At 41.5% G+C, this 25099-nt stretch overlaps 2 protein-coding genes and 1 long non-coding RNA gene across 3 annotated transcripts in view; 1 reads left to right on the forward strand and 2 right to left on the reverse strand.

Moving 5' to 3' along the window:
- Positions 1-177: 177 nt before the first annotated feature.
- Positions 178-22014, forward strand: LOC146542303 (uncharacterized). The gene is made up of 3 exons (XR_014880491.1): positions 178-447; positions 12687-12804; positions 20270-22014. It is a non-coding gene; the product is annotated as an uncharacterized LOC146542303 (long non-coding RNA).
- LOC146542304 (uncharacterized) lies at positions 1530-2740 on the reverse strand. The gene has a single exon (XM_085213533.1). The coding sequence runs from the start codon at positions 2640-2642 to the stop codon at positions 1698-1700; it is 945 nt and encodes a 314-aa protein (XP_085069659.1). The 5' UTR covers positions 2643-2740; the 3' UTR covers positions 1530-1697.
- Positions 22015-23589: 1575 nt separating the features above from the next.
- Positions 23590-25099, reverse strand: part of LOC100542043 (neuronal acetylcholine receptor subunit alpha-7-like) — a 48382-nt gene continuing 46872 nt past the window's right edge. Inside the window, exon 10 of the mRNA XM_085214091.1 lies at positions 23590-24646. Coding sequence (XP_085070217.1) covers positions 24125-24646 — 522 coding nt within the window. The 3' untranslated portion in view covers positions 23590-24124. The remainder of the gene's footprint in view (positions 24647-25099) is intronic.

Below are 25099 nucleotides of genomic sequence, written 5' to 3' on the forward strand. Positions count from 1 at the left end.
GGCTTGCACTGGTGATTGGGCACCTGGTGAAGGGGTGAGGCTGGCCTAGGGAGCGCAGGCAAGTGGTTGGCACTTGTGCTCCCTATGTGACCGGAAGGGATGGACCCACCGTGGGCTCACGGAAGGGCCAGCCGTTGTAGGGAGACGTCGCGGTTTGGTGATTCCTTGTCGTCAGTATTCCACGTCAGAACATCCTGTGGACCAGTGTGGCAGTTAAAGAGTTAATGTTCTGGTCCCGCTTACTGTCCCTTATGGGCACTGTGAGTATCGCGATGGGAGGGGAGGGGCGGCATCCCCGGAGGACCTGGAGGGAAGAGGAAGTGAGGTGGAGCTCCGGCCAGGACCCGAGCGTCTGCCTCTCCTTCGGGCACCGGCTCAGCCGTCTCAGCTCCCACGGAGAAAAGCACGTGCTTCCCTTGCACTCTCGTGGTTTGACTCGTACTTCGGGTACTCTTGTCACTCTCGTTTGGTTTGGTTTGGTTGACGTAGTAAGTTACCGTTCCTCCTCAGATGGTTGCCGTTGTGTTTTCTCTTTGGTAGAACTATCTGCTAGCTCTCTGCCCTTCCCCCTCTCCCGGAGCGCACGTGGCCCAGGGCCGGCCGGGTCGCGTGGCAAACCGTTAGTAGCCCTTTGTTATTTTTCCTTTTTCCCGGGGCCTGTCACGGGCCCCCTGTCACGGACTTCTCTCTAGGGATAACCCCTTCCATCTAGGGATAAACAGGAGAGCGTGTCTGGGAGCCGGGCTGCCTCCTGCAAAGGGGTGCTGCGTGGCCAGAGAGCTCCTTCCCCATTCCTCCCTCTGCATGTGACTCTGGGCCTACTTGCAAGTAGTTTGCTGGGTATTGCCAAGAAGCTGTCACAAGCCATTTTGCTTCTGCATGAGCAGAGCACCTCAGAAAACCTGTGCCCAAACGTGGTCAAAGTGAGGAGGGGGGACACCTTCCCGAGCAACCATCAAAGACCCACCCTGAACCCTGTGCGCAGGTGCAGAAGACTCAGTTATGCTTGTGTAACCTTGTAAGCATGTCATATATCAATGGGATGGGTATGTGATGGGTGTGGAGTGAAACCTTTGGGATTGTAAGCAGAAGACAGTGTAAGGACACGGGTGCGTTTGATGTGTGGAGATGAGCCAGCTTGTGCCCTGCGCAGAAATAAAGCAGTGCCTCCTCTGTCAACGTTTGCCTTTGCCATGGTGTTAAGGGAGGTTCTAAAGGAACGGTAACAGCAGCATGGGAGGCCTCCAGGGCCAGCAGAGGTCGGACCTCCCCCGTGCACAGCGCTGACCACTAAAGGCACTGGTAGCAACACGGAGACTTTTCTGTAATTTTATTGCAACTCTTTGAAAGGGTAGATAACAGCAGGACAAGGGGAAATGGCTTGAAGTTGAGGGAGGAAGGGTTTAGGTTGGATGTCAGGGGGAAGTTCTTGACAGGGGGAGCGGTGAGGTGGATGCCCCGTCCCTGGAGGTGTTGAAGGCCCGGTCGGATGGGGCCTCGGGCAGCCTGGTCTGGTGTGACACGTGGAGGTTGGTGGCCCTGCCTGTGGCGGGGGGGTCGGAGATTCGTGATCTTTGAGGTCCCTTCCAACCCGGGCCACTGTGTGACTGTGTGGTCTGACAGTCCGAGCCCCTGAGGGCTGGTTGTGCCCCAGCTGCAGGCCCGGCCCTGTTCTCGCCAGCTGCTGGGGCGGTGTCCTAGTGCTGCCGGCAGGGTGGCCTCTTGGCAGGAGGTGCAGAGGCCTCAGAGTTGCTGGCCCTCCTCTTTGGAGCTCGCCGAGGCGCCCTGCATGAGCACTCCCTGCCCGTGCCGGTGCTTGAGGGACCTGGCACTGCCTCCCCCGGCTCCTGCTGGGCTGCTGCTTGGCCCGTCTGCCATGGAGCCGGGATGGACGGAGGCTGGCTGGGACCCTCACTAAGGGCAGCGGTTGAGGGGACAGGAAGCTCCTCCTCCACGTTGTCTTCCCTGGTGCTGCTGGAGGGCTGTGGGCCGGGGTCGGGAGTCTGTGCTGGGGGGGCAGCTGCACCAAGGGCAGCTGCGGGGCTGCCCTCCCGTCCTGCGGCAGCATGGGAGGCCTCCGGGCCAGGCGGATTTTGCACCTGCCTGCTGCACAGCCGCGCAACTTGCACAACGAGCCGTTGCACAAAGCTGGCGGCCCGGCTTTGCAGGGAGCAGAGCAGCCGCAGGGCCAGCGCTCCCTCGTTCAGGCCAAAGATGCGCAGGCTGGAGATGACAAGGTGGAGTGCTGCAGAGGCTGTCCTGCGGTCAGCCCCAAAGAGCTGCCTCAGCTCCTGGCGCAACCAGGGCAGTAGGGGCTGGAGCACAGCTGGGTGCTGGCGGAACACAGATGCCCCGATGGGCACCGCAGGCGCAGGCACCTGCCCTGCAGCCCCTGCTTGGGGTTCGGGAGCTCTCCCTTCCTGCGCAGGCCATCTGACAACGAGCTCTTGAAAGTCGTCGTCCGCACGCACCGAGTGCAAGATGGACTCCACCGTGCCTTTGCAGAGGGGGCACGTGGGCCTGCGCTCAGCCCACTGCCGGATGCAGCCAAAACAAAACTGGTGCAGGCACGGCATCACGTAGCTAGCGTCATCCATAGCGTCCAGGCAAATGGGGCAGAGATGGTCCAGCTCGGTGGCCATGCTGTCCAGCTGCTGTGGTGGGCAGGAGAGCGCAGGGGATGAGGGGCTGCTCCTCAGCCCGCTGCTGCAGCAGCAGGGGTCACGCTAGGAAAGGAAGAGAGGCCACGGTTACTCGCTGACCCCGTCAGCAGACAAACAAGTGCCCGGGTCCTTCCCAGGAAGGAAACCCTCCCAGCTGGGCTGCCCAGGCTGAGGCGTCCCTTACCGGTTCCCTTTGCTGCTGCGGCCTCCTGGATGCCCCGGCTGCCTGAGCCAGGCAGGGCGGGGAAGAAGCTTCAGTGGCTCTGGGGACGAGCACTGAGAGCGGCTGTCGGCAGCTCCCAGAGCACGAGACCAGCTCCAAGGCTATCCTCGCTGCTCGCTCCAAACCTCACGGACACGCTCGGCTGGAGTGCGGGCACAAGGCAGAGTGAGAGACTCTGTGCCCGGCTACAGGCAGTGAGGGCCAAGAGGTCACAATCCACTGCTGCATATGTCACTATCCCTCACGTATGACATCACAATGGGCAAGCGTCATCTGCAGCACTCCAACCCCAGCAATGGCATCCGAGTTTTCCGCAGTTCCTCTGTCCCTTCCGTTCCCTATATTGTGTCTGCTCGCTGTTGGCATTTTGCAGCAGTGTCTGGGGCTTTGATTGTGTCTTCCCACGTCGCCCCAGCTGTGACAAATCTCCAGATCTGTATACAGGACTGGGGTGTCTTCAACAAAACCCATGTCTTCCTCTGAGGCAACAGGACACTGGCCTAACTGACTCTCCCCACAAGCCAGCACTGCTGCCCTGCCCCCTCCGTGCATTGGTTCCTCCCACATCAGTTCAGAGACGGCCTGTGGCTCGCCCCTGGAGACTTCCTCCTTTTCTTCTCCTCTAGCCGGTGGCAGCAGGGCTGATCCCCTCTGCCCAGCATGCACCAGGCCTAATCCAGGCTCTGCCTCCTTTCTGGGATTGCAGCCATAAGTGACACTGCCCATCCAGAGGGGCTCAGTGGAAACTGCTGAGGCAATGAAGCTGGAGCACTTGTCCTGCAAGAACGGCTTGCGTTGCCAGCACCAGTTCAGAGGCAGTTGACATGAACTGCAATTGGGAGGATGTCATGTTTTTATGTTTTTTTGTTTTTGGTTCTCAGTATTCCGCATCAAAACATCATGTAGTGTACTGGGAGTTAAAGTGTTAATGCTCCAATTCCAGGCACCTATCCCTATACATTAAAGAAGTCATGGGATCTGGCCCTTCCGGGTGGGGCGGTCTCTTACTGCCTGGCAGTGGGTGCTGGAGGGTGCTTTCCTGGCCGTTCCAAGCTTTTCAGGTTTGAATCGGTATCGGGAACTCTCTCTCTCTCCTATTTTATTTGATTTATTAGTCTCAATTTCAATTGGATTGTATTATATTGTGTTATCTTGCATTCTGATATCATAATTAGTAAAATAAGTTTTCCTCCATAGATTGTTGCCGCTGTTTTTTTGTTTTCCTCCCTTCCCATTTTGTGGGCTGGGGAGGGGAGGGCAGGGGCCTACCGCCCCCTGTCACGGGTGTAGATTGATCTACATCCTCCTTTGCAACAATGCCTAGGCACTACAATATGAGAAATCAACCTTCACCACTTAGTTCATCAAGAGAATCATTTAGTTCATCAAGAGATTTAGTTCTTCCAAGAGTATCTTTCAAAATCTAGGAGGACGTTTGGGAGGTTAACTAACTGACTTGTTCTACCTAGTGCAAACTGCTGGACAACTTCAAAGCTTGGTGTTAGGGAACAGACTTCAAGCAATAATCTTTAAGGGATTAGACTTTAAGCAAGATCACTGCAAGATAGAGACATTCTGGTGGGTCATTTATGTTAACTCTAACCATTAAGTTTCATATAACCAAAGAACATCCACAAATTTTGCTGAACGTACGATGCTCTTAGAAAAGAAAATAGGCATATTTTATGAAGAAGGGGGGCACATATTTTGGAAAGCTAAGGGTTTTCTGATTGGAAGATGTTCTGCTTCTTTAAGCTCACAATGGTATTGCTTGCTTTCCCCTTGTGATCCATCTAACTGCAATGTATTAATTTTGTGTGGAAATTCTCTCTTCCAGAAAAACTTAGGTCGTGATATTTTGATTGGCCACACAGCTTGGTTTTTAACATTTAGATTTTCTGCAACAAGATCAGAGAAATATAAATTACATTTATTTACTTTCATCCTACACAAGTGCAAAAACATACCAGAAATCTCAAGAGGTTCAAGAAAAGAGAAGACTGCCCTCACCATGGTAAGAGAATGGTTTAGAAAACTGATAGGAATAGGAGAAATAAATTCGTGGATAAAGTTTGCTGTCTCCAAAGTCCTGAATATCTGTGTCATAGTCCTGTGCTTTCATACACTTCCTAAAAGCCTTCAGGGATTTAGCTGCCTCTTCTGAGTCCGTGCCTCAAACTGGCCATACAGAGGCGCCAGAGAAACAATGTCAACCTCAGTGCTTGGACAAAGGCCGCTTCTGAGACTGCTTTACTCCAAAAACATCCTGTAGCAGACATCCAGACACACCGTGGGCCTCTCTGTGAAGTTCTAATGGAACCGAAGGCTTAAATGGCATTTATTATGATTTTGTGGTACATGTGTTCTTTGCAAGGTGAAGCTGAATGGGATTTCCAAGACCTTTCCTACGCACATTTTGCACCACCTACCGCCCCCTGCCCCATTGCAAGTGGAATAGTGCATTGCCTTCTGAGGAGTTGTATGGTGATGCGAGCTGGAGCGTAGGCTGATGAATTTCATGGCTGTAAATGTTCACCAGCCATTTATTAAGCCGCCTCATACTCATTACTGGCTGTACAAAACAACTTGTGAGTGCAGCATTAGCGCAGAATGTACATGCAAGCGGAGACTAGCAAAGTTCCCCACAAAACTTAGCTGATTGAAAAAGCAGTTTGTTAAGAAACGTTTCTTAAAGCAGACCTCTAAAATACTGCTTCTCCTGGATCCCTTCATTAAGGGCAGCAGTTGAGGGGACCGGAAGCTCCTCCTCCACATTGGCTTCCCCGGTGCTGCTGGGCTGCCCTTGTGCCATGTGGCAGCATGGGAGGCCTTCAGGCCCAGCAGTCATCGCACCTCCCCACTGCACACTGCACAGCTTGGACAATGAGCTGTCTGACAAAGCTGGCAGCCTGGCTTCACAGGCCAGCCTACCAATAAAAATATATACTTTTCCTCCCCCACTTACCCCCTTCTTGACAAAATGTAGATTTTTTTATTATTATTATTATTTTTTTTAGTGCTGTTATCCAGATATGTCTTAGGTCTCTGAAGCAGATAGGAAGACGGAATTTTAACAAGTAGTTGTTCTGTCAGCCTTGCATATTTAGGATATATCTTTAATAGATACTTCAGAATCACAGTGACAATTCATTTTTGCAAAGCTACTTTAAGCATCTCATCAACTGGATTAAATATGATTCAGCAGAGGTGTTCATGCAAAATATTTTTCAACTTAAAGCTAACTTTTAAATTCACAGTACAGACTAATTAACCATGTAGGCCAAATAAGTCATTCCTGTTTCCAAGCAGTTCACTGAATAGCTGCATAATTCAAGTTTAAACTTACAGATTGTTAATGCACACATTATTCTGTATGCTTCTATAATTAATGTTTTCATCCTGACTGTTGAAATTGCTGTTCAAATAAGAATATCACTAATGTTGCTTCACTGATTTTGCAGTAATTCACTACTTAGAGCAATTTCCACTAAAGCCAGCAAGAGCTTACCTTTAAAAGTTTACCTTACAAGTATAATTTTATTAAGATTCATTCCATATTGGCAGGAAATTCTCTCTCATTAATTCTCTTGGTTACAAAATTAATATTTCTTGTGAAAATAATGAAAGTGTGCTGAACTAGAACATATGTTTCAAGACAGAAAATAAATACTAAGAAGAATCTTTGTTTCAGCTTAAATCCTTCATTCAAAATCTCCTGTTGCCTATCTCACTGTGCACCAGAGGTTTTTGAAGCCTGAAGCAAAAAAAAATTTGTTTTCTTTCCCAATTTTTTTTCTGATGTTTTATTCAGAAAGCTACTGGTGTCAGATCATTCGTGTTTGCACAATCACTTTTATTTACTCCATCTAGGAAAGATGTCTATACGAGTCCAGTTTGGAAGGGAAAAAGCAGTGTTTTACAGACTTACAGAAGAATTCCAGTAAGGATGATTAGAAATTGTGTATTAAAAACACTGAATAATTATCTCAAAATTCAATCCAAGTGACCCACATGCAGGTAGAGATTTGGGCATTCCAGAGGTCACTGCCTCTTTTATAAAGCAATTTTGCTAATGCTGACGTCTTAGCTTCAGCTTTCTCTGCAACTTGGAGTAATTATTTTGAGTAATAGTGCTTTCAGCCTATGCACATAAAGACATCATCAGATATACCATTCAAGGGGGAAGGCATGATCTAGCCTCCCATCAGTGTATTTTTTTTAGAAATGCATGAAAACAAATCCACAGGACAACTTATTATTTTTATAACAAATGGTGAATGAGGGGAGGACACTCCAAACAAGTTGTTCCAAATATGAGGTCTGAATTCAGTGACAGCAGTAGAGAGGAAGTATCACTTAATGGAAACTGTTACTTTGGGGTGGCAAGATGCAATGGGATACCCTTGTTTACAGAGCAGGGAAGTATACATTTCATACTGTAGTCGTAGTAGGTCACCACAGCAGGAGGATTGGAACTAGATGGTCTTCGAGGCCCTCTGCAATCTAAACTATTCTGATTCTGATTCTACAGTTATTCGTACAGTTCCTACAATTATTAACAGATGATGATCTTAGTGAGGTGCTCTTCCCACTCCATTAGCTGGGGAGGAATCAAAGTAACAGATTAATAGGAGGCACTTTGCGTGATAAAATTAGGTGGCGTGAATTCCACCTATTCTCTAAAGATGACACACCTAGTGAAATGACGAACACTAATAGCTGTGATCAAAATTGACTTTGGAATCATAAACTGATTAGCAAAGATTGTGGTTTATATATATTCTTAGTATCATTCAAGGGTTTTGTTTTGTTTTTTGTTGTTTTTGCTTTGTTGGCTGCCTGCCAACTCACAAGTACTCTCCTTGAATACTCCCATAAAAAAAATGAATATACCAAAAGTGATTAATTTCACACAATAATAGATAGTATTTCTTCAGATTGCACAATATCCACCTTTTTCCAAGATCAAAAGTAAATTTCTGCAGTCAAGTACAAAATGCTAAATCTTTACATTCTTACAGTAATAGCTTTCACAACCCATTAACTTTCATCGGCCATAACTTTCAGTTGCAGTCTAAGCTGCTATCCTCTTTGAACTTCACTATTATCTTGTCCAAAGACTCTGTTAGCCATCCCCAGCTAATTAACTGCTTTCTGCTGCCACAGAAAGACCTACTGTACAGTAGAGCCTTAATATTTTTGCAGATCAGCTATTATATGCTCTCACCCTCTGCAACAAGAACAACCCACATTTAATTGACTTCCTACCTTCATTACACTTGTTGGTAATGAAATGCTATCCACTTACTTGTATACCTGAAGATTTTTTTTCCACAGCTGACCAAGCATCTGTTTCACATATTGAGCACGTCAATGCATAGATGTGCACAATTTATTTAATCACTTTTCCACTCTGGAGACATAACCTATGTTATACTTCTGTACCCAGTAACTGAGTATCATAAGTATAAATGCAGAAGGCATTCCAGTTCCAGTAATTTCTGCAAGATTACTGTAGTTCTTCATGCCTCTAACGTCCTTGCTACGTTCTGCTTTAGAATTGGTGGGTGGTACTCACCTCAAATTTCAGAGTTTTCATACCTGCCAACATTCATGCCAAATTCAAGCTGGTTATTCCTGCATTATTACCTCCCAAAATTCCACTGTAGTCGTGGCTTCTACCTACAGTAGCAGTGATAAATGAACTACACAGTCCAAGGTAACTGTTTTGTCTCTTACTTCCGTTATACTACATTTAAGAGTTCAGTTTTGACTTCAATTATGTGTTATCATTTACTCTATGTTTTTTAACTCCAGTCTAATTTATTTTTTATACGCCTTATTATTATTATACTACTTATTATTTCTTTACTTATAGCTAGCTAAGGTGGCTTTGTAATTCCATTATATTTGTCTCACTTTCTAAGTTCTATTCCATAGGTTTCTAACAGTTTCTCCTCCAGCAATAACCAATTGCAACCTTTCTGTGATTTTTTTCAAATGGAGTGAATGGAGCTGATTGTCCAGGTACAAATTATTTATTCATTTCAAACTGCAGCAGTTCCTGTGAGAATATTTTTAGTGATTTCTGGATAGTCTGATTCCTTCCCTTGAACGATAATTAGTGTTCCTTGTGATTCTTGAAATATGTTTAAAAATAGACAAGGCCTTCACCCCACTCGTTCCTCGTATTTCCCACCTGAGAGATGTAAAATTTGTAAGATATCTGACACATCTCCTTCCCCAGTCTTCTCTGAATCTTCTGATACTGTACAAGGCCAAGAGCTGTTCTGCTCTTTTTATCCTCTCCAGTGTTCCTGTGCATTCTTCTTTCTGCAGGAATAATTATTCCTCTCTTCAGAACAGTAGGAATTATTTTAGAACGCTCTACATACCTATTTCGAATTCAGATTTATATTGCCATCATCTGAGGTTTGCAAGACATAAAATTCCATTAATAAGCTTCAGAAATATCTGGGGTGGTCAGAAGGACAGTAGGCTGGGTTACTGTTCTTCCAGCTGCCACAAGCTTCATATGCTGCATATGACAATGACTGATAGTCAAATTACACTGCCAGTACCTGTCTGTGTTAGGCTCAATATTAGACACAAAAAGCCTCAGTTGCTTTTGCAAATTGGTTTCACATGCCTGTTCACAAGATGAATTCTCCCGTCAACAGAAGATCACAGAACTTCTGTTCAAATATAACACATTAAGTTTTATTAACTTATATTAAATTCAAATATTTATCTTTCTCTATATAAGCTATTTTCTTCTAATCAGTAACTCCTCAATAACTGCCACTTGGCCTCAGCTGAAAGTTTGCCTAAGGAGGATGCTGGAATGAGGTCCATATCAGTCTTGTGGCATTTAGCAGAGGATTGCAAAAAGGAGGTCCTGCCTTCTCTGGTTTCATTTCCTCTTCCTCACCTGCGTTGCTCTTCCATTCAGCCTTGGACATTTTGCAGGAGGTTGCAAAAGAAGGCTGTCATCTTCTGGGCTTAATTTTCTCTTCTGCCTCAGTCTCACCATTTTATCCATCCTGAGATGTTTTGTGGGAGGTTGCCAAACATGTTTGCCATCTTTTTGGCATGGTTTTCTCTTCCTCCTCAGCCTCACCATTTCATCCAGCCTAGGATGTTTTGCAGGAGGCTGCCAAAACTGCCAAACACATCTGCCATCTTGTGGGCTAAAGTTGCTCTTGTGCCTCAGCGTCACAATTTCATCCAGCCTTGATATGTTTTGCTGGAGGCTCCCAGTTGAGGCAGGACCTTCCTGCCTTTCTCTTAGCGTGGAGAACCATGTCACACATCCTTTGCCATTACCAGCACAGCACCCAACGATCAGCAGCCTTGGCCTGAAGCTTTGTAGCATCTGTTGTGCTCCAAGAATCCATGGCAATAGGTGGCGTGATCTCCTAACATCATCACCTGCTAGGTGTGACAATTCAGGCAGTTCTCAGAGCATCCCACTGCCTCCTCCTCCAGTCCAAACTCCAGCAGCTTCTCTAGCAGGAGCCAATGGGTAATAGTGTTGCAAGGATTCCTCAGGAGCAGGTAGACACAGCTATGCACTGCTCCCTCCTGAATGAGAAACCATTCTCCAGCGTGGCTCTCAGCCAGCTCTCTTCACACTCGGGTGCAAACCTCATCATCAGGGCCCATGGGCTTCTCTCCGTTCTCTGTCTCAACTGCTGCCTGACACAATGGATTGAGTTTACATGCCAAGGTTTTGCAGGCGGACTGTCCTCTGTGAGAAGGGTTAGCTTAGGTAGAGACAGCATCCAAAGGAAAGCAAAACGTGCCACGATACCTTCACACCAAGAGGGGTCTGCACGAAACACAACCTGCAAAATGGTATTTCACAGCACCGCAACAGCACCTGTATGGAGCAAAGGACTATAAGTACTGCAGCGCTTTGATCTGGACAGGCACAGAACAAAACAGATGAAAATAAATCCAAAGCAACAATATTCCTCTGATCTCCATCAGAGATCAGAGCTCATTCCATCCCACTGTAACAGTGGAACAAGTCCAAGACCTCCTCATGAAACTGAATGTCATCTTCCTGGACTTGTGCAAGGCCTCTGACATGGTTCCTCACCACATCCTTCTCTCTAAACTGAAGAGGTGTGGATTTGAAGGATGGACTTTTCAGTGGATTAAGAATTGGCTGGACGCAGCCAAAGGGTTGTGATCAGTGGTTCTGTGTCAGGATGGAGGCTGGTCACAAGCGGTGTCCCTCAGGGGTCGATCTTGGGACCGGTGCTCTTCAACATCTTCATCAGTGACACAGATGTTGGCATTGAGTGCAGCCTTAGCAAATTTGCAGATGACACCAAGCTGAGTGGTGCAGTCAGGTGCTGCAGGGAAGGGAAGCCATCCAGAGGGACCTGGACAGGCAGGATAAGTGGGCCCATCAGGACCTATTAAGGGTCAGTAAGGCCAAGTGCAGGGTGCTGCACTTGGGTCGGGGCAATCCCACGTATTTATAGAGACTGAGTGAAGAACCCCTTGAGATCAGCCCTGCCGAGAAGGACTTGGGGGTTCTGGTAGACAAGAAGCTGGACATGAGCCAGCAGTGTGTGCTTGCAGCCCAGGCGGCCAACTATGTTCTGGGCTGCATTAAAAAAGGGGCGGCCAGCAGGGAGAGGGAGGTGACTGTCCCCCTCTCCTCGGCTCTTGTGAGGCCCCATCTGCAGTACTGCGTCCAGGCCTGGGGCCTCCAGTACAGGAAGGAGGTGGAGCTCTTGGAGCGGGTCCAGAGGAGGGCCACTAAGATGATCAGAGGGCTGGAGCAGCTCTGCTGTGAGGAAAGGCTGATTGAGAACTGGGAAAGGGAACTGGGATTGTTTAGCTTGGAGAAGAGAAGGCTCTGGGAAGAGTTCATTGTGGCCTTCCAATACTTGAAGGGAGCATAGGAATAGGAGGGAGAAGGGCTGTTTACCAGGGTGGATAGTGATAGGACAAGGGGGACTGGTTTTACACTGAGGCAGGGGAGGTTTAGGTTAGATATTATGAGGAAATTTTTCACCCAGAGAGTGGTGACACAGAGGAACAGCTTGCCCAAAGAGGTTGTGGATGCCCCATCCCTGGAGGCAGCCTGGTCTGGTGGTTGGCAACCTTGCACATAGCAGGGAGTTGAACTTAGATGATCACTATGGTCCTTTTCAATTTAGGCCATTCGATGACTCTATGATTCTTATTATTTAGTATTCTTCCAAAAGGATCCCTACGGATATTATTGATCAATTAATGATTAAACTGCAACGTATTGCAATTTTTTTCCTAGCAGAAATAATGATTTTACTTTTATTTTATTCGTTATGTACCCTTGGTATGTGTAAGAGCATTTTTCCCTCCTTTGTCACGTACACAATTAAGCACAGACAACATTGTTAGCAACCATCCTATTTCTTTTGACATAATTGTATATGTTCCTGTACACTGAGATAAAGGTTTTATACTGAAATAAAGGCTTTCAAATCACTACTATTTGTTAACATTAAAAATACCATCTATAGCTCTAAATGAGCTCTGCAATGGTATTCTTTCCAGTTACAGGAAGTTTATAGTAATTCATACAGTTCTGAATTTACTCTATCTGTGCCAATCATACAGCATGAAACTGAAGTACCAGAGTTAATCTTAGTCCCCTGAATGTTTCTAGATTTTAGATGTATTACATTTTTACTTCATTATAATTTTAACTTATTAATTTTTAATTGTGAAAAGAAATCCTTTTACTATCTTGATTAACTGTAACTAATAGATTTTGCTTTGTATTGTTATACACACAGGAAACAAATATGGAAGCTTGTGATAGCAAAAGGAGAGTGGCATGCTGTATAAAGGAATTTACTGCAGCAGACAAAACCAGCTGCAGTGATGTAGGGCAATGCACATTTACTTGATGAGGTGGGTATTCTAATTCAAACATATCTCCTCGATTTATGTTGAAATAAAAAAAATTGTGGACACCAAATCCACTTTGTTGTGCTTTTTTCCCTTTTTAAATAATCTTCTATTTATTAGAAGCCCTGTAACTTGTCTCAATACTCCATTTTATTGAAATTGCTTTTTTCTGTAAAGCAAATATTTTAAAAGATACATGATCAAATATAGTACTTAAGGTTCTATTTTCTGCTCCATCTCGTATTTATCATATTACTTCTGTTCCCTATGCACTGAGAAATTATTGTGCAATACAAATTAAGAAAATAATATTGTTCAGGGCTATTTTGTCAAGCTGAAGATTAAAACTCCAATATACTTGCTAAAATGAAAACACATGCATTCCTTCTAAGTGAAATACCTCACGTTTTGCAAAATGTAGCCCAATAAGAGTTGTAAAGATTTATTCATTTGATATCATGCAGTAAAAATCTCGCTTACAGGTGATTTTATTTTGACAGTGACATTACAGTTCCTTTGACAGTCTTTACTGCTAACCTAGAGAGAGCATATGCACAAATATTTGGTTCTTCTAATTGTATTTTCTGTGCAGAATGAGTTGCTGTCTTAGTATTAAAATCTATCTTGTTTGTTTCCTCTTTCTTTTATTCTGTCTCTTTCCTTTGAAATATGAGTACCAGTCATGTTGTTTTGGGGTTTGCAGTCCCACCTCCTAAAATTTCCTAAAGAAAAAGGAGAACATTTGTTCTTAAGCATTACACAAGGATTTCAAAGAGATTCTCCTTCCTTGAGTATATAAATTCTGTCAATTTGCTTTTATGGCAAATGCCGGACCTTCAAAAACTGCAAGCTGCTAATATCAGAAAAAGCAATGCTTCTCTGGTAAAGAAAACCTGTAAGCAAACCTACAGAATTATCTCTTAAGAAGACCCTGGAGACAAACTCTGCAAAGCATCTGCATATTCATTCACTGCGAGCCACATAAAACCTTCCTTTTCATTCAACTTCTAACAGAATGAAAACTCATTAATTTCATCAAATTTAGGGGATGTAGCATTCCTTTAACCTTTTTATAATTGCTTCTTTATTAACTGTTCCTTTTTATTTATGTCTCAAATATTTGCACTTTGAAGCAAAGTCAGAGCACAGAAAAATAGTTGTCTTTTTCTTTCTTTTTCCCTTAAGAATATCTCTTCTTCTAATTTGTCAAGTCAAACAAAAATGCTTTTTGATTTCTTTTATGGATTGTTTTGCATTTACAATGACATATAATACTATAATACTATATAATATATATAATAAATATAATTTATAATACTAGTTTTAAAATCTTTTTATGTTTACTTTCAATTTTTCTCTTAATAAGAAACTGTTTTTTACGCATACAATTTCAAATTCTTTTTTATTAGTATCAGAAATTACGACAAAATTAATTCCACAGTTTCAGTGATCACACTGAAGACCAAAGTTTGAGGTTACAGGAGAAAAATATGAGGACAATTGCTTGTCTTGCTTATGCAGTGATCTGTTTACATAGCAAACTGAATGCTTGTGTGTATAGATGGGTGAAATTAGTGGTCCATTCAGATGGATAATTATGCAGAGAAAGAATATAGAGCAAACATCTGTGGCTGCAGCAATGACTATTGTGAAATCTGTCAACAACCACCTATGTATGATCTTGAAACCTCAATATTGTCATCATTTTTACAGCTTGAGGTGTTTTCTAGTCTTACTATTTTATCTTATTTTTTCATTTCAGCAACTAATTATGATATACCAGCACTACCACATCTGTACAAACAGAAAATCAGTGGCTTCTATATTCTTGAAAACAGGAGACTTGGAAATGTGAAGTGTTATTTCTTTAACGTTCAGTCTGTCAATGCTGTAGCTGAAATTACCTGTGGGGGCAAGCTACTGATAGTCTTTGTACAGTCCTGCAGTGATTATTATTTTTACTTTTTTCCTGGCATATTGAAAGATGGCTACAAACTAGATACAGAGTTATCTAAGTATATGCCAAGAGAAGGTTGTAGGTATTTCAGTTGTGTGAAAATTGAAGTATGCATTCAAAATCTCTTTCATGAATTCATGTATTTGCATATTAACTTTGCGTGATCTGCAGAAACACAATAACCTTTCATTAGGGTTAAGCTCATTCTATGAATTTCAACAATACACTAAAATTAAGTCTTCATACATCGTTGTGCAGAAAAATGTTGTTTTCTATGGTGAGCAAAATTGGTGGTGTCCTTTCATCACTGCATTCAAAGCTTTCTGATCAGTTGGCAGACTTGCAAAGAGGCACTTGATTGAAACTCTGTTTTATTTAATAATCTCTTACTGTACATCTTGTAGATTATTTGAGGATTACTTCATAAAGCATTGTCTGCAAATAGCTAAACAGAGCTAATTATTTTACTTAATCCTGTCTTCATGTCAGAGAGTAGGAGAGGAATAAATAAGCTTCCTTCCTTTCAGTGGCAGCAGATGATTAATTTGGCTCTTTTGCATTGTGGAATTTCATTTTTAGTGTACAACTTGAAGCAGATCCTAAGATTTCTAATTCTTTAGTGCTAGGTGCTTTGTCTGCAGAATATTTAGATGTGTCCTGCTCCACATTCAAGGCCAAGTATTCCAGAATGATGGTATGAGGAGCACCGTTCCAGCTAGCTCTGAAGGGTATGGAGCAGGTATAATACTTCACTGATAGTTTTACAGAGTAAAGCTTTTTGGCTACCTGAACACATTGCTAGCTCATTTTCAGCCAGTTGTCAAGTAGCACAACCAGGTTTTTGTTGCCAGGCAACTTTCCAGCCACTTTCTGAAGCCTATGCTGCTGCATAAAGTTGTTGTGACCCAACTGCAGCACTCAGCACTCGGTCTTGTTGAATGTCATGAGACTGGACATGGCTCATTGATCTAGCCCATCCAGACACCTCTGCAAAGCCTTCCTACCCTAAGCAAATCAGCAGTCACACCCAACTTGGTATCTGTGGTGGTTTCGTATCAGTAGGTAGTTTAGCTTCATGACATCACTCAATCACTTCCCCACCTCAGCAGAACAGAGAGAGCAAATGTAGTGGAAAAGGGCTCATTGGTTGAGATAAGGACAGGAAAATCACTTACCAGTAACCGCCAGAGGCAAAAAAAGACTCAGTGTAGAGAGATTAATGTACTTTATTGCCAATTAATAACAGACAAGAACCGCAAAAACTGAAAGCAAACTAAAACCAGCTTTCTCCTTCCCATCCTTTTGTACTTCCTTCCCCGAAGCAGCACATGGGAACGTGCAATCGCTCCCTCTCCACCGCTCATCCCGCTCCGTCCGTGCTCCGCCCCGGCTCCGCAGCGCAGGACCCACCTTCCGGGCAGCGGCGGGGCGCTGCTGGGGGGCGCTGCCGTGACACCGGGCTGCCGGGCGCTATGAGCGCGGCCCTCTGCAGCCCCGGAACCAAAATGTGGCCGCAGAAGCCCAGCGCATTGTTGCCTGCAGTTTCACTGAGAATGCGCTTAAGCCCCTCATACAGGCAACTGATAAAAATGTTACAGATAAGTGGTCCCTAATCCTGAGTCCTCCGGCATGTCTCTAGTGGCTGTCCATCAACTGGATTAAACTCCATTCATCATTACGACTCCGAGTCCAGCCGTCTGATCATTTTATCCAGTGAACTGTGCACCTGCATAAGCCATGAGCAGGCAGTTTCTTCAGGAGAATTGTGTGGGAAATTGGTGTTAAAAGCTTTACTAAAATCCAGGCAGTCAACATCTGAAGCCTTTCCTTCATCTGCTAAGCTGATCGTCTTGTCATAGGAGGAGATCAGTTTAATCACATAGGACCTGCTTTTCAAAAACACGTGGCACTCGAGGTGATCTGCTCCATAACCTCCCTCTCTACTGAGGTCAGGCCTGTAATTCCCAAGATCCTCCTTCCTGCCCTACTTGTGGACTTGAATCACATTCGCCTACCTGCAGCCGACTGAAACTTCTCCAGTTAGTCAGAACTGCTGGTGAAGTACTGATAGTGGCATGGTGAGCACTTCCAGCAGCACCACAGGTTAATCCTGCCTGGCCCTACAGCCTACTCAAATGATGTAATAGCTCACTTGCAGCTTCCCACTATGTGGGGATGAATGACCAAGATATGAGCTGGTTCTTGCCAGGCTTAGCAGTGAAGCTTTGGAAAGCTGTATTCTTTACATATGATTTGCTTCGTCTAAGCAGTATCACATGCCGTGCATCTTACAGCCAACTACTATTTTTACATTGTTTCCTAAAGCAACAAGATTAGTATTTATGTACCAAAGTGTAAAAAGACGGAGGAAATATTCTGTTTTTTTGCTTTGTTTTTTTTTTTTTTTTTCCCTCCAGTGAGAATGCATATAAATATAATGTATGTGAAAGTTATAACTGTAAAATATTTTTAAATGCTGCTTTTAGGAAAGTGAAAATATCGATAACTGATATGAATGCACCACTGCCTGTGAAAAACTTACTGAGCTATGTGCAGTTGCAAACATCTTCCTGCAGACATTTTCTTCTGTTGAATTATGTACATCTTCAGATCCTTTACAGACGATCCTTGTTTTATATTGATAATATGTAATATTTAAAACTTGATATCTGCTAGTAATTCACAAGAAAACATTTCAATATCTATTTCAAGTGTATATATATATATATTTGTAGCAAGTGTATGCTTTTCCATTCGGATGACATTTTCTAATGTTTTAAGAATACACTGAGAACATTCCACTGTCTGATGATTCAGAAATCTTCAGAATGCATGAAAATGCCTATTTAGTTTTTCAGGTTTGTAGATTTTTCTTAAAAACATTTCTAAGCTAATCAAGTTAAATGAATTATACTTTGTAGCTTAAAGGGCAAATTGGATTTAACAATCACAGTTTGTTAAGCAGAAATAACAAGGAGTGGCTTCACCACTCATTAAATTTGGTTTCTTCTACATAGGTATGAAACAGACCATTCTTGGATGCTTTCTTCAACCCATTTCCTATCAAGTCATATAATGGATGACCTCTTATTATTTATAAATTACATATTATATACTAACATATATATATTATTCATGGCTTTGAAAAATAAATCTGTTTTTATGGGCTATTGGTTTTATATTTTCTGATCGCAAAGAAACATTCCAAAGCAATACTAAGAAGTTGCTCGTATTGAGTTCTCAATGTCAAATTAGTTATTAGTTTCCAAAAGCAGCTCTATTAGGCCTTTAAAATCTGCTTAGATGGGACATCTAGAACAGCTGATAATGTGATATGTTTACACAGAGTTAACAAATGTTACCCTGGAAAAGGGAGTTTAACACTCTAGTACAAGCTAAAGAATGAATAAACAAGAAGGGAAAAAAATTTGTAGTTTATGCTTAAGGGTTTGGGGTTTTGCACCAGTTTTTGATCATGCCACAGATTCCAGGGTAGACTGGCTGTCATTTGATGTCTTTAAATCTTTGTTTCTTGTCAGCAGATGAAATGCTTCCTGTTTATCTTTCTATGTTGTTTGTCTAATTTGAAAGCACTTCAGATTGACTGTACAAAACCAAGCACGTGGGAAACTAATTTTGGTTGTTTTATCTAAATGCTTCTGAATATACAAATACTGACAACTTGTGAATTTAGAAAGATACATGAATGTTTCTTGTATTTTTCTGAACAGCCTGATCTGCAGATCCCACTGTTAGCACTTAAGTGCCAGTTTTACAGTTCTAATGCCTTACTTCTCTATTCTGAATTCATCAGAGCGTGTTCCAGTACTTTTGTGAAGTTGGTATCATCTTCATTTTTTGAACTAATTGTATTTTCTTACATTACAGCACTCCGTTAGGGAGAGAAGCTTCATTTTGTGTCTATTGTTATTATAATTAGTGTTATTAATTGTGTCTATTGTATAATCAATTGTGTCTGTTGTTATTATTATTTTTGTTGTTAATTATAAAAGTATAATAGCAATAATCTAAGTTCTAGCACAGTATAAGAGGGTGCACCTCCTAGATAACAAGGAACATGAAAGATGTGACATTTATGAAACGTGGTTTCTCCAGCCTTGAAATGAAAATTTAATAACAGACAGTACTAAGATAATTAAGTCAAAGTATTAAAATTTTAATTAGTTTCTTTATATTTAAAGTCTCACCTACGAATTTTGATGGCAAAATTAGGAACATGCTGAGGAGAATAAACTTCTTTATGGAAGATATGATGAAAATTGTACTTAGAGTGGTCAGCATAAAATGTTAATAATCACTTTAATCCAACTTTGAGCATTTAATTTGCATTTAAGTAGCATTCCTGGCCTTCAATTCAGTGAAAAGGAATAAATTATGTGTAGAAATAAAAAATGCATTTTATATTAATTTCTTGCAATGACTTTTTTTTTTTTTTTTTTTTTACTGTGCAGTCATTCTTTTATCAAATAGCTGAGAAAAATAGAAATCTGGTGCAGAACAACAGAAATAAATTTTGAAGTGAGCCATTTAAATCAGAGACCATCAACCCAAGTACTGCAAGGAAATATTTCCTATGAGGGGGAGGGGAAGAAAAAGAAAGAAAAAAATATAATGAGATGAGTCTTTGGGGGGAAATGCTCTGAAAGATTCCAGTTTATCTCTTTTCTCCTCTTTATCCATTGTAAAGTGTTGAATACTTTAGTTGTAATAATCTCTGAGTTACAGCCATGGCCAACAACACAACAGTGAGAAAAAGCACTGATGAAGTTGTTGAAGTGCTTGGTCAGAACTCTCTGATATGTCAGTGTCACATATCTTTCTGCCTTTCTGTATCATGAAGACTGATTGTTAAAAAGTGAAAATTTATTCACTCTTTAATCAACTCACTTCTAGCAGAAATGTACTTGTGGTGATGCCAGTTTAACATAAAGAAAGAGTAAATATTGATATGTAAAAAGCCAAAATTTCTCGTATGCAAAAAAAATAGCTGCATTTTGATTGTTAAAGAGAGGAAATATACCTGACCATAACTCTGGATAACCTTCAGATATCCCTCCCACCCCTATAATTCTGTGTTTCTGTAATTCAGTGATTCAGAAGATGATTAAAACTGTAGTGTTGATAAAAGTGTAGTGTTGATAGTTGCTTTCAAATTACTCACCTAGTGATGTAAATGGCTAGTGATGTAAATAGTGCCTAGCTACATGGAAATGACAAGATTGTTGGGAGGAGAAAATCAATGTGTCAGCTCTTCCTGCTCTGTTGTTTTTAGAGACACAGAGAGAAAATTATAATGAGCAATAGATCACAGCTCGGGTAAGCATCAGGAGAGATTTCAGTGCATGGCTAATTCAGTTTATTAAGCAACTGCTTTGGTGATTTCATCATTTTCCTTAATGAGAAAAGCCTCCTTGCACTTGACTAAAGACATGAAAATTTGACAAAAATACATGAAAAGTGCAGTTAACTCCACTTCAACTTCTTTTCCAGCTGAGTTTTTCCCACATCTTCCATTCACCTTCCAGACGATTCTCTTTCACGAGGCTACGGTTGGACTGGATGATCTTGGCAGTCTTTTTCAACCTTGGTGATTCTATGTTTCCATGGGAAGAGAGAAGCGGCAGCATACTTACAATGCCAGAGAGAGCACTAGGCATTCTGCGGTGCAGCAGTAAAAGCCCCAGTGCTGCATTCAGGCAAGCCAGTGAAACAATTACCACTGAATTCAGCCAGGTTTCACCAGCACGGTTGTGAATGCTTGGTAAGCGTATAAACTGTTATGAGATTTATGATCATCAGGTGATGAAAGTGTTAAAATTTCCTTCTAACAAATAAATGAAAATAAGAGCTAAGGGAACAAGTAATAAAAGCTGCTTGCTAGAAAAGGACGTTATTTTTCCTAGTGGAAGAAAGGATGTGTATTTTTGCTATGATGCCTCATCATGAAAATCTATTTAAGGAGATGATCTTTCTAATCACCTAATACTTACAAATCCATTTAGAAATGCTACCTTCTTTTCCCAGGCAGACACTTCTGAGCAGTCAATATGCAAACAGGTCAGACACAGTCAATCTCACACCATGTTTTCCTCATGAACGCCTGCCCCTGTTTGCCTTTGGGCTATTACTGGCCTCAGTGTAATTTGAAGCTATTTAATATGTTTCTGTTTTGTGATAGGTCTGAAATACTGTAATTTTACTTGAACTGTTATTCAGTGTTTTCTATTTAGAACATGAAAAAAAAACACTGATTTTAAAACAACTTCAGGAAATAGAATTCTTATGCAGTTATCTTTTATTTTGAGACAAAAAAAAAAAATTAACCACTGTATAAGCTGTGAAGAGAGAAGTGCACTCTAAGAGTAGATAGATCCTCTGCTGACATAACTAGGTTTACTCCCATTAGTTTCTGTGTGGCTGGAAGACATAGCCTGAGAGATCTAGTGTGAGTTCTTTTTTGTCTTATTATGCCTGATGTGGCTGCATTTCTTAAAATATCAAGAGAGGTGATCCTTCCTTCTCCTCATTATTGCTGAAGGCACATTTGGGGTATTGTGTTCAGTTCCAGGGACTGCACTACAAGGGAGACCTATGCATAAGAGAAAGAGTGAATATCAAATTCTTGATATTCACTAACAGAAGTTGTACAGCCTTATTTCTCCTGGTAGCAGGTATAAAATAGAAGACTTTCAAGGATGATTACCAACATTCTAAGATAGAAAACCACATTTTTTCAGATATATGCATATATATCTGAGATAAGACAGCTAAGACACTTGAGAAAACCTGGTAGTGAGTCGAAGTGAAAATTATGTATTGATGATATCTATTATTTTCTATGCTTCATGAATAAATCAGTGCTGAATAACCTCCATATCAGAAACTTTCCACACCTCCTCTGAGAGAAAATACTGAAGAACCTTGAGCATCCTGTCCCTGTTTCCTGTGGATGATCATTTTTTATGTAACATTTGTGTAAGTGACTGGACTTTGTAAGAAGTATTTTAGGCTAGTTTCTTGTTGCTATTTATCCAATTTTTCCTACTGTTAGAATTATGTAATACTTTGACAGGTTGACTGTGATACTATCTAGCGATGCCATGAAGGGCTGTAAATACATGTACACAGATGATGCATCAACTTTTCCAAGTGTGCCTGCAGTCCTCAGGAAAATCTTAAACATGCTGATACTCCATTTTTCTGTATTTTTATTTGCACTGGAGTTTATCAAATAAAGGTGATTAAAATTAATTTTCCATTGCTGTTTTCAGATAACTTCTGACCTCTTTCTAATCCTAAGATACACACATTCAGTTGAAAGTAGACTTATCTGACAAAACTGTGTTTCATGTAAAGAACATGCTTTGCATTAGAACACTAAGCTATTCTGACTGTGTGCTTTAACATTAGCTTTTATCTTTTTCTCCTGTCAGTGGAGATTACTTTCAAAAATGGAGATTTTCAAGAAAAAATATTAGTGGTCCTTGAGCGAGTGTTCTAAAGGTCATTTAGGATCCTGCATCACCATGCAGAAGTAAATGAATACTTAGACTTTTTTATTTATGTATTGTCCCTGTGAGTAAAGCAGTAACTTACCTGTGAGCACTTCACAGCTGCAGTCCAGGAGCAGAGCCTGATATAAGACTAACTCAAAGACCCAGACCAATACTGCAGTTCAGTTATTTCTGTTAGGCAGACTGCTCTTCAATTCCACTCTGCAAGGCCAATTTCATTAGTAGAAGCAGTAAGATGGACAGGAGGAAGAAGGAAAGATCATGGGTGTTTTGTCCTGCTGACAGGAAGAGCTGCTTAGAGAAAAAGTTCTCCCATGAAGAAGAACAAGATCTGAGAAATACAGAAAAAGCTTTTGAAGAGGCTTTTACCGTAAGTCATTGTTACCCCTCTGAGCTGCACCCAGTACTAAACAAACTGCAAGAACACAAAAGCTATGTAAAATGGAAACCAGGCCAGCTTCACCATCCCCTTTTAAATGGAAATATTTACCCCTGATTTGCTTCTTTTTCTTCAACGTGGATGGTGGGAAGGACCCATCACAAGGTACAGGAGATGTTAATTTTGGAGAACTAACACTTAGAAGAAAAGGAAGATGGAAATCAGCCAAAAACAACAATAAGTTGCTTTTTACTTCAATGAACTTTCAGAAAAGTACTGTTATCCCAGAGACAGAAGGTGTATACATCAGACCATATCCTTCTGTGGGTCCGTGGTGATCAGATGACAAATCAAAATCACACCAAGAGAGTACTATTGCCACTCAGAGTAGTGAATGGAATGAAAGTATTGAGAGGAGTGCTTTACTGGAGTTATCTTCCAGGCAAGTGACATATTAGCACTTTTTTTTTTTTTTTAATTGATACTAAATATTGCTGTAAGGAAACTTAGCAATAATAATAATAATAATAATAATAATTTTTATGCAACGCTTTGAAAATGGACTGTAATAAAAGAATTTATAAAAAATGTTGTTTAAGGGTGGTATAGATTATAGGGAATAAATATGGAATCTGACCCCAAAGGAATCAGTAGGAAATTTTCTACAGACGATGTGAAGCTAAGATTTTGCACTAATTACATGGATTTAATCACTCTAGGCTGGCAACTGTGACCCATGAGATCAGAAATATTTCAAATTAAGATGTTAAGGAGCAATGGTGAGTGGGATGAAGGGTGCGATTAAAAATATATATGATTGTCATTATAGAAAATGAATTTTCTTTCCATCCTCAACAGCCAACATTTTCTATATTAGAAACAAATTAACAAAAGAAGTAATATGAGACACTGCACTATTAGGAGCTAACATGATAATAGTTTATTTTCTTAGATGTAATATGTAGCCTCATAAAACTACAGAGAGATGCCTGTCAAATCTGAGAAGAAGATGTCACAGCCACATTAAACAAATATGACAAAACATAAAGATATTGAAAACAACAAAATCCTGCTTCTAGTCATTAATCTATCATTTAAATTATGACAATATTTAAAAGTTCACAAAGATACAATAACACATTTACATTGGTGTTAACTTCTAATAAATACATTGTGGATTTGGATTCTTTTCTATTTTTTGTAGCAGATGATAACATAACTATGTGTGGAAGTTGTCTAGGAAATATGTAAGAGGTCAGTATGTATACTATTCAGTAACTACTATTACTAACATCAGAAAAAATTATCTCCTGAAATTAATTTTATCCCCTTCTGTGTATGTCAGCACATAAAAGTACACTTCTCTGTTTTGAGTTAAGTTATCTAGCAATAGTACTGATGATACTCACTTTAAAGTTACCTTCCATCTCATTGTGTTCATATCTGAAATGCTTACGTAAAATCCTTTGAAACAGCTTCTATAAAGTTGGGAGCAGACATGAGTATTGTAAATGTGCAAATGATGGCAAAAAGGGTAAATGCAACCAGGCATAATCTGTCTATGACTGCAGCTGCAAACTTCCACTCACTGCAGATCTCTTCACCCTCATTTTGCTTCCTGAAGCGCATTGCAATGAACTGAACTTCCTCCAGTATCTTCACAATCACTGGGATGATATCAATTAAAGCTTTTTTTTGAACATGCTCGTTATCTTCTGGCAAGGGGCAAGTAATCGTTCCACTCCTGCTACCCAGATCATTGTTCTGGGGGCAGCATGGATTTTCCACTGTGTGGTAGCTATAAATCATGTTGCCATTGCTGGGCTGGTGCCCAGGTAGGACATTCATCTCTGTATTTTTCAGGCTTGGATGGTGCTTGGAATAGCTATATTTACAAGAGAGGGGCTTTATATTTTCCCCGGGCTTTTTCATACGTAAAAACCAAGCACACCAGTTCAGTAGAATGACACGGACCTGAAAGAAAGGGAATATAACATAAGGAAAGGGAATTTTTGTCCATTTTAGCAGTTTTTGAAACATTTAGTCACTATCACAGTCAATTTGTATGTTCTGCTAGAAATACTGCCTGCTTCATGAGCTATCTGCTTTCAAATGTAGTGGTTTTGTGTCTGGCTTCTTCCTGAGACAAACCCTTTATGGATATGTCTAGAACAAACAGATGTTCAATGTCCTCTTAAGGTGCAGAGCATAATGGATGTAAAATTTTACATTACAAAAAAAGTCCAATAGTTTGCAAATAATCCCAGACCTCTGCAAATGTGCATAAAACTGGCTGCATTCTTTTTCAACCAATTCTCAGATAGCATGGGAGGACCAATACTTATGGAACTGAGAAACAAAGCTTTGGATTCTGCTGAAAAAATTCCACAACAGATTAATAGTTATTTTTAGCATACTCCCCCACCC

The sequence above is a fragment of the Meleagris gallopavo genome, chromosome Z (genome assembly GCF_905368555.1).
Source record: "Meleagris gallopavo chromosome Z, MGAL_WU_HG_1.1, whole genome shotgun sequence".
NCBI lineage: Eukaryota > Metazoa > Chordata > Aves > Galliformes > Phasianidae > Meleagris > Meleagris gallopavo.